The sequence below is a fragment of the Miniopterus natalensis genome, chromosome 3 (assembly GCF_054644295.1).
Source record: "Miniopterus natalensis isolate mMinNat1 chromosome 3, mMinNat1.hap1, whole genome shotgun sequence".
NCBI classification, from domain to species: domain Eukaryota; kingdom Metazoa; phylum Chordata; class Mammalia; order Chiroptera; family Miniopteridae; genus Miniopterus; species Miniopterus natalensis.
The window spans coordinates 31,066,000-31,078,715 of NC_142083.1; the positions used below are offsets into that span (position 1 = coordinate 31,066,000).

The 12,716-nt window shown below is 33.3% G+C and overlaps 1 protein-coding gene across 5 annotated transcripts in view; it reads left to right on the forward strand.

The window, feature by feature from the left end:
• KIF2A (kinesin family member 2A) overlaps positions 1-12,716 on the forward strand; it is a 64,796-nt gene that overhangs the window by 49,949 nt on the left and 2,131 nt on the right. For 4 of the 5 annotated variants that reach the window (XM_087815376.1, XM_087815377.1, XM_087815378.1 and 1 more), the window contains 5 exons: positions 658-768; positions 1,912-1,979; positions 5,862-6,012; positions 9,454-9,555; positions 11,563-11,698. In XM_087815376.1, the coding sequence (XP_087671502.1) occupies positions 658-768; positions 1,912-1,979; positions 5,862-6,012; positions 9,454-9,555; positions 11,563-11,698 (568 nt within the window). Of the gene's footprint in view, positions 1-657; positions 769-1,911; positions 1,980-4,843; positions 4,958-5,861; positions 6,013-9,453; positions 9,556-11,562; positions 11,699-12,716 lie in introns of all 5 variants that reach the window. The other variant, XM_087815380.1, reaches the window with a different exon arrangement.

Sequence of the window (12,716 nt, forward strand, 5' to 3'; positions counted from 1 at the left end):
TGATAGTACTTATTTTGTCTAATAAGTAGGAAAGGTTATAAAAATTTTGGTTTTTATATTTGCAGATACAGATTTATATTGTACCCAGGAATTTTCTTTATTTTTAGGGTGGATAGAAGATCTGTTAGTTGGCTGGCCAATTCCAAGGCTACTTAGAGAGATTCCATAGGGCCCTGATCAGTCATATTTTTGTGGAAGAGAGCAAGGAACCACAAAACTGAATGAAGAAATAGTTTCTCAGAAAAATGTGGAATTGTTTTCAAAAACTTAGGCCAGTATTATAGCTCTTTCTTGACTGGAAAAGCAAATATTGGCAGGGCTATAAGAAAGCATTCTGTTGTTTTCTAGTGCCACTTTAAATTTTTCTTTTTACAGTTAATGTTACTTCCTGTCACTTCTAAACACTAGCCATAGTCTCCAGAAGAATTTTTTGAAATAATAGTTCGTTGGTGGTTTTGTGTTTGTGTGTTTTCCATATTCTTGAATTAGGATTTATGGCAACATCTTTACTATGCTGTAAGCCTGTTAGTAGCATTTTCAGAGCTGATCAGATCTTAAATATTAGAATTATAGTAAATATTAGATTTATAGTAAGAGATCTTTTAAATTATTACTCTTTATATGAAACCTAAAGAAACTTGCTTTCTCAATTTTCAGGAGTGCATCAGAGCCTTAGGTAGAAATAAACCTCATACTCCTTTCCGAGCAAGTAAACTCACTCAGGTGTTAAGAGATTCATTCATAGGTGAAAACTCTCGTACCTGCATGGTAAGTTTATGGTTTTATTTTGATTATTTCTTCTGTTTTAACCCTGAATGAACAATTACATAGTATCTATGGAGAAATTATTATATACATTAATAACAGTTATTTAAACCCTTCTATTTGTGCGTGAGAGAGCAAGAGAGAGGAAACTGAAGATGTGGCCCCTGACAGTCTGATAGAGAGAATTATATTGCAGTTATAATGCATTCTACTAATTCCAACATCTGAGTCTTCTTAAGGTCATTCTCCATTGAGTTCTATTTTCCTCTAGTATTGGTTACACTTTTTATTTCTTCATATGTCTAGTAATTTTGGATTATATAATTTTTATTATGATTGAATACCTTATAGACACTCTGGATTCTGTTATAGTCTTCTAAAGATTATTGATATTTTTGTTGTGTAGCAGGAAATTAACTTTGCTGAACTTACTCTAAATTCATCTCCCCTGCTGTGGGCAGCAACTGAAATTAAAGTCTTTGTTTACCTCTTTTAGACCTAACTGTGTGGTTGGATTCAGCCTTGTGCACACCTTGTTTAGGGGTCAGCCAGAGATCTCGGCAGTTTATATGCTTAATTTGAGTTTCTCCCTCTGTAGTTGCCTCTTTTGGGACAAACTTCACTTTCCGGCTGCAGTGATTCCCCCCCCCCCCCCAACTCTGTTTTTTAGTTTCTTAAGTGAAACTAGGTTTCTAATGAAGTTTCAGTTGCTCTGTGGGACAGCAGCAGGGCTTGGCTTGGCTTGTCCTTAGGCAATAAAGTTACTAATGGGGGGCAGGGGGGAAATCATTCAGTGTTACTCCCTTCTTCTAGGTGTTGTCCTCCATTTTCTGCCTTATTTTGGTCATTTTCTGATGTGTTCAGAGAACTGTTTCTCTTTTAACTGGAGTTTATAATTATTATCTGATTATGGGCATAAGATACAAGTTATCTTGGAGTTCACATATCATTAATACGTACATCCAGGGTGTGGCAGATGTAGGTTTATAGTTGAGTGTATGAGAAATAATACAATAATTAATAACAGTACAAGAGTAAACTGTTTCACATACAACTGTAAATGTATGTTTGCCCCACCCTATATATTAGTATTACTGTCTTCATCATTTATAACATTTTATTTACCTTTGCATTTTTCCCCCATAGATTGCTACAATCTCTCCAGGAATGGCATCCTGTGAAAATACTCTTAATACATTAAGATATGCAAATAGGTATGAGAAATGGTTATCCATTTTGAAATGTGAGGGAAATAGAGCAGCATATGATTTGATTTAATATCTGATAGGATAAAGCTTATTGCATTGGTCTTTCAATTTTCAAAAAATTTTGCATGATATTTAGAATCATTTCTCAAGTTCTCAAAATAATTGGAAATGTGTACTTTGGGGAGAGATTTATATATTTAGTGAAATTGGTCTTTCTGTCCTAGAACATGATTGTTTTTTCACTTAACCAAGTCTGTTTCATGATACTTTCCTACATTTGAATCATCACATTATCTCTAGTATGTGAAGACTCTCAAGTACCAGGGCCAGTCTATATCTCTGAAATTGTTTTGCTATATGCTGAAAATTATTTCTGTTAATATTAAATGTTACATATACATGGGGAACACAGGGTTTAAAATAAGTAGTGACGGCACACTTGTTTCTGGTGTTCTATGTGGGTTACATTTTATTAATGTCAGTAGTGTTACAAATTTTAGGTAACTGGATATTAATAGATGAAAGAACAAAAGAGCATTATAGACTGTTATAGCAGTTTATTTTTTTAAATCATGAAATGTCCTTGGAATTTTGGATTATTGATGGGCATATTTATATTTGTTCCATAGATTGTTCCCATGTCATTTGTTTTAAATGACCATAGTTTTAAATTTTTATTATCACATACTGCATTTATGATTTTAACCTAGAGATAAAATTCCTCTTTCTATTCCATTTCTAGTGTTAAGATGCTCTTAATGTTGCTGAATACAAATGTTTTGTTTCTTTTAAATTTTATTTTTAATCTTTTATTAAAATGTGAAGTACATATGCATACAGTAAAGTGCCCAAAACATAAGCAAATAATTTAATGAATGCTTATAAAATGAAATTTCTATCATCAGACTGGGAAAGAGAACATTCCCAGCCCCCTGGAAAATTCCCATGTGTCCCTTACTGATCACAAATCCTGAATAACATGCCCACATTCATTAATATCTACCCTGAGGCAGCCACTGATTGCTCTGACTTCTATGGAAAATTTTTCGTGTTATATTTTTTTCTCTCTTTTTTAAAAAAAAGATTTACTTCCTATAAATTTATTCTTGACTGACCTAGGTAGCTGTGTTTGAACTTTATATAAATGAGATTGTACCTTTATTTCCTTTGTGTCTTGCTTTTGCTTCAGCTGAAGAGATGTTTTTAAATCATAATAAAACCTGTTGGAAGGTATAAACCTATTAACCTTTTGTAAAAAGATATTAAAATATAATAGCTTCTTAAATATATAACTTTATTTCTAAATTTAATTCCTTGTAACTTTGAATTATGAGCTACTAGCTGCAAACTTTATGAGACTTATTTGACTTTTGTAATAAACATTTTTTGTGTTGTAGGGTTTTAATCATTAATTTAAAATGCCTCTTATTTCAAAATTGTTTATGGAAGAGATGAGGAACAGCTTAGTATATAGAATATTGCCATGTGTGGAATTAAAACAAATAAAAGCCTTCAACCTCCCTTGATAGCTCTCATTGGAGGAATATAAATAATTGCTACATGTAGTAGAGGTTAGGCCTTGAATAGAGGGAAAGTGTGTGTTTAGGGGCTATCAGAGTATCTAAATTAGGAGAGTTTTAAGAGAATAAGATAAGAAGTGGAGTTGGGAGTAAAAAGAGTCAAGTAATATTAGAAATTTAGATTTGTCAGCATGTATGATAAATAAGCTTTACAAAGTGACTATAAAGGATAAAAGGCAGATAGATTCAGTATTGAACCTTTGGCATAAACATTACCAATAAGGCAAAGAATGATTGTGAGTAGAAATGTTCGTTTGATGTACATTAAGTTATTAGTTTGATCTATAGTACTACTTTTGGCCTATAAAAACAGTAATTTCATTTATTTCAACCTAAGAGAAGTAGTGAGAGAAACAGAATATGGTTAGTATGTGGAGTATTTAACATAGATTTGTGTAGTAAAAGCTAGGTTTGAACCTGTTATGCCTCATTCTCATTGAATGACCTTGGGTAAGATATTTTATTGCTCTGAGCCAATTTGTATCTATAACATGGCGATAATGTTGCAAGATTACCTTAAGTATTAAATAATATAATGCCTATAAATTACTAATAATACCTGACATATAGGAAGTATTTAATAAATATTGCCTACTATTATGAAATGGGATTGGCTGAAAAAGAACATAGGGAATCACAAAAGCCATATGGGTCAGAAAAGCCATAATTTGGTTAAATAGAGACATTAACAAAAGCATTTTAAATCCCATTGCTAAAGGCTTTTCTCAGCCAGCGTTATTCATCTGAATCACCAAACACAAAATTATTTGAGTGGCTATTTTCTCAATTTGTATCAAGGATGCTTCGTAGCTAATGCCATTTTATATGTATAAGAAAGAATTAGTTAATTCATTACAAACATGTATGTCATTAGGAATTGTCTTGTGTTCAGTTTGAAAAGCCTGCAAGAATATTGAGCACTCATTAATGCTAATTAAAAAAATATTCATGGTATTGATTACACAAGGAAATTAGATTGAGTGGTCATGTAGTTAAATAAGGGGCATTTCAAATTTAGTGAGGGTCTAGGTAAACTTTATGAGAAAGGATCATGAGAAAAGGGGAAAAGACACCAGAAAGGAAGGGCTGTGCAGTAGGGAATCAATACGACAGAGAGGTTTTAAAATATTAAAATGGATTATTTTTTAAATATTCTAAATATATTAAGTCATAACATTGTTGATATCCTTTGCTAAACAAATTAAACAGTACTAAATAAAAATTTGAAATATTCATTGCTGTCTTTACAAGACCATTTTATTTTAACTTGTTGCTGTTTTGGTGCTGCAGAGTAAAGGAGTTTGGAATTAGTCCATCAGACATTCCCTTCTCACAGGGTAGTGGCAGTCGCCCTGATCTCTCTCCTTCTTATGAGTATGACGACTTTTCTCCTTCAATTACCAGGTCTAGTTTATTCTGTACATAAGATATTTATTTTAATAGTTTCTTTTGAATTGTGCTATGTATAATATTTCATTTACGTTTCTTTTGTCCTGAGCCATTTTATTTTTCATTTTCATTTTGTTTGGCAGGTGGTGGTTGTACTGCATGATCTTCATTTCTGTGTACTTTATTAATTTATTTGCTTTAAAATGTTGCTTTAGAATTCAGGCTTCCTATTTTGCCTCATATTTTTAAGGATGATGTCATCTTTGCATATTTACCATTAAAGAAAAACTGTCTCATTTAAAATGAAAAGTTTACCTTTGTTCTGTATGCTATTGTAAATTTCCTTATCTGCAAGGAAATAACAAGGATCCTCTTGATTTAGAAAGTGTATGCTCTCCCAAATGTGTAAATTAAGTATAATGGGGAAACATTTTTTAAGTGATGGAACTTACATTTTATAATCTTTATATATCAGAATAAGATTATTTCACATGTAGCTATTTAAATTGAGCAATAGAATTACCAAAAATCTGCAACATGTATTAAATTCTCTGATTTTGACAGTGATTAATTTATTGATCTAAGTCCCATTGTTAGCATTTTTCTGTTCATATAATTTAATTTCAAAAGCAGTCTCTCATTTACTTTGAAATACTTAACCTACACACTTTGCGAATTCTCACTTATTATGCACACTAATTACATGGAAGTAATTGTAAAGTTACCTAAATAAACTTGTAAAGTTAAACAGCTAAACATCCCTTTAGGGTTTCCACAGACTTAAGGTAAATTTGGTCTGGAAAGCTGACATCATCAATCTTAATATGTTAAATTGATTTGCCTTTATTTTGAACAAGTTGGTATTTTCTTGTTCTATGTAGGATTTTGTTAATTTTAAATACCTCTTATGTGTTTACAGGGTGAAAGAATTGACTGTGGATCCAACCGCTGCTGGTGATGTTCGTCCAATAATGCATCATCCACCAAATCAGATTGATGACTTAGAGGCACAGTGGGGTGTGGGGAGTTCCCCTCAGAGAGATGATCTAAAACTTCTTTGTGAACAGAATGTGAGTGACTTAATATAGTTGTAATGATGTAATCTTAGTTCATTTCATCAGTAGCAAAACTTGATCATTGAAATCTGTCATCTAAATCAGGGATCAGCAAACTACAGGCATACCTCATTTTATTGTTCTTCACTTTGTTGCACTTCTCAGATGTTGTGTTTTTTTTACAAATTAAAGACAAGGCCCTCACCAGCAAAAAGATTAGGACTCACTTTATTGAAGTGGTCTGGAATTGAACCTGCAATATCTCCTAAGTATGCCTGCACAGCCTATGAGCTAAAGTTTTATTGAAACGTGGCTATGCTCATTCATTTATGGGCCTTTTGGCTGCTTTCTTACCACAACAGAAGTGACAAAAACCATATAGCTCACAAGCTCAAAATATGTACTATCCGGCTCTTTAAGAAAGTTTGCTGACTGCTGACCTAAACTTTCTTTTTCTCAGATTTTATGCTGATAGTAAAATTTGGAAATCTTTAAAGTAACATAGGGAAAAAACAAGTTTAAGACTTATACATACACTATATCACATATAAAGCTTAAAATAAAAATTAACTGTAGACACATGCATATGTATTAAAAAGATGCATGAGCTACATCAAAAATCAAACCTGGCAAAATGCTATTAAATCTGATTGCTTTCTGTATGTTTGAAATGTTTAGTGACATTTCCTAATTTAAAATTTTGATTCCCCCAGTTACTCAAAAAATAATAATAAAATATGTGCCCACTATATAAAGACAAACATGTAAAGAAATAAAAAGACACAAATAACACACAGTTTCAGTTGCTTTAATATATTGAGGGATTCCTTACTGTATGTGAGATGTAAAAGTTATGTATATAGTTTTTAACTTCACTTTTTAAATGTATAATCTAATTTTTTAATCCTCACTCGAGGATATGATTTTTATTGATTCTGAGAGAGAAACATCAGTGTGAAAGAGAAACATTGATTGGTTGCCTCCCGTACACACCCCGACCAGGAATCGAACCTGAAACGTTTTTTGGTGTATGGGATGATGCTCCAATCAACTGAGCCACTCTGCCAGGGCGAACCTATATCATTTTGTATCATTCATTTCCCACTAAGAATCCTATAGTGGCATTTTCTCATAAAAGGTAGCATTTATTAGTTGCTTACTACATGATGTATTTCTTCTAAACAATTTTCTCATCTGATGTAACCCTCACAACTCGGTGTGGTAAGTACTGTTGTTATTCCCTGCTTTTTTCACTGACTTTCTAAAAGGTTAAGTAATTCGACTGAGATCATACAAGTAGTAAGTGCTGAAACTAGGCAGGATTGTAATCTGGATCTTTGTTACTCCAGAGCTAAATCTTATGTCACCTAAATTTATTGCTAGCTGCAATAAAATACAAGGGGTAGGCAAAAGTAGGTTTACAGTTGTTTGTATGGAAAACAGTACAATAATAAATAATAATACAAGAGTAAACTCTGTTTTGTGTAGTCACAACTATAAACCTACTTTTGCCAACCCCTGTATTCTTTTGAAACAATGTAACTTAATTTTTTATATTTTGTAGGTATTAAAGACCAAATTCCTTTAGAGTAACAAATGGACATACTACTTATTATTATCATGTTCCAAATTTCTGTTAATAAAGCAGGGCTTAATGCAGCAATTCTCAACCAGCAGTGACTTGGCCTCCCAGGGGAAAATGTGAGACATTTTCAGTTATTACAGCTGGGGTGACAACCAAATCTAGTGTGTAGAACTGGGATGCTGTAAAACATCATACAATGTATAGGACAGCTTTCCTCCCCCCATATTGTCAGTAGTGTTGAAGTTGAGAAACCTGGTTTAAAATAAGAGTCCTAAACTTTGAACCATAAACATAACTAAAAATGAGATCCTGGCTTTAGTCTGTCCCCCTCCCCAAAGTTTTGAAGGAGACCGGTTACTTATAAAATCCTTTATGCAAACCCTGCATTGCACCAGATATGGTACCTGCCTAAGATATGGGAAGCCAGAACAAGATAGGCACTCCCTATAGTAGATCTTTTCAGTTTTATTTTTGCATTTGTTGGGTCCCCTGCAGGACCTTAATTTGAGGAGGTTGGCTAGGTGACCAGAACTAATTCAGAGGCTTTCAGCCTGACATCATGAGTTCTTGAAACCTCTTCCATATTCGAGAGTGGATTTCTTTCAGCATTAGCCTTAGTTAAGTATTGGTACATGTGTACACATTCTTATTGCTACATTAAATCTAACAAGGTAGATTAAAATGGGATAGGGTCTAAGACATGCCCTAGAGATAAAACTAATAGAGGTAAACAAACAAGAGAATAATCGAGTGCATTAGAATTCCAGTAGTTACATTGACAAAAAGTATTCCAAGAGGGCTACATGGAAGTGACATGAACATGCATAATACCTTAAAGCAAAGGCAAGAAAAGATATTCTGGGCTTGGTGGGGAGGTGGGCAGATAAAATGAATAAAGGTGGTTGAGTGTGTGTTTGTCAGAGAGAGAGAATGTGAAAGAATAATGCGTGCATGTCCTGATACAAAACAGATGCCTCTTTTCCCAAAGAGAAGATAAAAAATTCTTTGGCCAACTTGATTATATAAACTTTGAGGGGTGGTAGCTTATTGGTGAAAGAATCAAATGTTTTATATTATTTAATGAAAACATGCACATATTTATCAAGTATTTTATTTTTTAAATGTTGCTTTTTCTACTCAAATATTGTAAAACAATTTTAAGTAAACTTTATTACTAACATAATATTTTGTGCAATTAAATTATTAGACATTGGAATTGGGAAAGATGCTCAAAAAAGAAAGCATGGTCAGAGAAGTTTTGACTTGATATAGGAACAAAACGTGAATATGTTGAATATGTATGTGGGATTTCTGTTGGTGAAGTTGTGACTTACCAATTAAAATTTCTGTAAAAACTAGTAAGCAAATTGTACAGTGCAATTTAGAAATTAAGATTTAATAAGAATCGAGACCTTTCGAATACCAATTTGATGGTCATTAAAAACATTATACATCTCTCTTCTGGTGAAAAGAAATTTAAGACATATATATATGACTTAAATTGTTAGTGAAAATTAAACAATACTGAGGAAATATTTCAGTATAATTATAGTTGCAATAAAAATATTTTTGATAAGTTGCACTGTTCCAAAAGTGATTGTTTTTTCTGGGTAATTTTGCAATAAAGTGCCTGGACTCAGTGAAAACTATCCTTTACTGATATGCTTAAGGTTGGGTTGTCTTTTTGAGGGTTACATTAAATATTTTTGACCCATAAAAAGAAATAGTGTCTTTGCCTTTCATAGTATGTTTTAGGAGTCTACTATTCAAGTGTCCTCTGTTTCTAAGTACATTTTTGTAAATGACATAGAAAAACTGCTTTTTAAATAACGTATTTTAAAATATAAACTGTCATAATTAAACTTTTTAAGGAAGAAGAGGTTTCTCCACAATTGTTTACTTTCCACGAAGCTGTCTCGCAAATGGTAGAAATGGAAGAACAAGTTGTAGAAGATCACAGAGCCGTGTTCCAGGTAAAGTAAAACAGCACCTTTCACTAAAGCTCATAATTTTTTGATTTGTGTGTATGCAGATGTATGTAGAGCATATAATATGGCAAATTTTGAATATAAAGAATGGTGGCTGCAAATAACCTTTATTTGAAGATCTAGTTTATTTGCTACCATTCTCCCATTTTATTTGCTTTTGTTGGTTTTCCATTTTTAGAGAGAGATTGAACTTCTGCCCTCCAATACCCCTTTTTTCATGTTAGGTCAGTATATTGGAGTGTCTTCATGTCAGGACAGCAATAAAGAAAAAATTCTTCTAAAGGGTATCAGAGCAGTTGAGGAGGTGACAGTCAGTCTTTGCAGGAAAGGAAGGCTTTAGGGAAGGAGATTAATTGCTCCTACTGAGCTGTCAGTGGCAGATGAGTAGGGTGTGGCAGGAAGGCCTTAAACACAGTATTCATTTCATTGTGTGTTCAACCTATAACAAGCACTTTTACTGTATGGTCCTCCTTTGCCTCCCCCTACTCCTTTAAACAGGAAAATATCCTTGAGGGTGATACCTATGAGGAGGTGATGGGAAAGTGAAGAGAACATTGGACATAACGGAGACTGTACTCAGTTTGCCTCCCCCACCCCACCCCTCACCCTGCCTTTCTGCAGCTCTCTGAATACCTTCTGAGAAAATGTGAACAATAACTCAGTCTATCCCCAGTGACCTGTTTCCTTCTCTGATGCTGAAGAAATCTTCTGTAAACAGTTATTAACGTGCCTCAGCTCTACTGAAAAATACAAGAAACCCTGTATTTTATAGTTTTAGAACAGTATCTACGTTATTAACAGTTACCGTTTTAGTCAAACCTTTATCATGAGAATCTCTTTAGAGGCCTATGTGTTCAGATTAATCAAGAAAGGACCCTTCTAATTTTAAAAAAAGTGTGTCCTTTAGGAACGAGGTGTCACATGAAGACCATTTCCCACTATGCCATTTTATGATGAATTCTAAAAGTTCTTTAAAGATTGAACTGCATGTTCTGTCAAGCCAGTATTCTTTTTATAATTCCATTTGTCCCTTTATACTGTGATCTGTCACTTCTCAAAATAAGGTTTTGTTTTTAAAAAATTAAGAATATAGCTGAAGGTAAAGAAAAAATACTGGTTTATGTGTGTTTGAAGTGACACATACATATACAGTTTTCTAATATGTAACTGTACCTAGGTTAACCAGTTTTGCCTGGTGATACATAGTCTAGTTATAATTAGCCATTAAATTGCATTGATGTTTGGAAATTTGAAATTGTATGTACCCTAAAAATCTAGAAAGTGCCTTTTTTTGTGTCCAAAAATTCTAATTCAGAATGATCTGTTAAATAATTCTTTTGATTCATGACATTGCTCGAAAATTAAACTCATAAATTCCACATACCTAAAATGAGTTAAGAATAAGGGGTTTCCTTGAAGCATTTATGAATAGTGAGTAGTTACCATGTAGTGATTCATTTCACTCTTCTAAGATTGGCTATCCATTGGTCCCTTATATTCACAATACTTTTGAAGAACTAGTGTTTAGAATTTAGGGTTACCTCTTGGCCCAACTGTGAGGCCCCAGTGGATATGTTAATTCCAGGTGATTTACAAGTTCTAGGCTACCATAGATGTCATTAGATTGCTCAGCAGCTTTCTACACCCATTCTTTCCGTTTCAGGGATAGTTGTTGAGGTTTTGAGACTTACTCTGCTCATTGATATTTATGTGTCTGATTCATTCCATTTCTCCCCACCCCTGAAAAACAAACACATACACATACAAGGCAAAGTAAAAGTAGAAAAATGAAGCCATCATACTTGGCCTGTCATATTTGTGTTTGAATCTAGAAATATTTCTTAATGTTACTCTGTAAATAGAGATGTTTTATGGTTAGTAATATTTTAGAGAATACCATTCTTGAGTATGTTTGATATTTAACATATAAAATTTGCAAATTGGTTTCTGTCTTAGAGGCTTACTGGATTAATTGAATTTTTGCCCTTTTAGGAATCTATTCGATGGTTAGAAGATGAAAAGGCTCTCCTAGAGATGACTGAAGAAGTAGACTATGATGTAGATTCATACGCTACGCAACTTGAAGCTATTCTTGAGCAAAAAATAGACATTTTAACTGAGCTGCGGGGTAATTCTTTTTTCATTTTAGTGTTTGAAATATGCTTAACATTTGTATGTATTTAGTGGGAGGATTTCATGTTGCAAGAGGACATCTGAAGTGAAAATCATGGGCAACATTTAACATCTTTTAGAGGCATATAGGCATACCAACCGGTCTGTTTTTTTTAAAAAGAAACAAGGAGCATCATTTCAAGTGCTCTCTAGTCTTTTTTCTTTGTCTTTTGAGAAAATATGAGAGGGAAAATGCTTTTTAAGAAATCTGTAAATTTTATATACCTGGTTTTTAGTTTGGTAGGCCGACACTTTTCAGAATGATTTTCCTTGGATTAGATCTATTCAGGGTCATCTTTCTATAGCTGCCAATCTACATCTCCTTTCTGTGCATCTTACATTATGTTTCCCCCCTGAATACTTGTTTTGAAGAAGAGGAAGATTTCAAGAACTATGTGGCTTACTCACACATCATGTCTGCTTGGCTTTTTAATTAGCTTTATCTGCAGCTTCATTTATTGTATGTGCTAATTTTAAGACATTGGCAAATTAGCTGTCTCCATTTATATGCGAGTGGGCATGTGTGTGTGTACATGCAGTGCAAATAAAACAAGATTGAAATTGTTGGTTTTTAGCACCAAATAAGCTGCTTAATTTTTTACACTAGGTCCTTTGTGAAGTTGGTTTTTTGATATCATATCCTATGGAGTTAGAAGTGACTGTTTGACCAAATTCAGAATTGTTTGTGCAGATGTAGGGTTTCTAAAATTTACTTTTTTCATCATATTGAAGCCTTGATTTAAAGTGTTTTGATCATTTTTCTAATCTGCCATAACTCACAAGCAACTTTACTGTATGCATTTTATTCAGAAAAAAGAACATAATGCATTTGAACTTTTTAAAAAATATGTATTGATTTCAGAGATAGGAAGGGAGAGAAACATCAATGATGAGAGTCATTGATTGGCTGCCTCCTGCACGCCCCCTACTGAGGATTAAACCTGAAACCTGGGCACATGCCCTGACCGTGAATC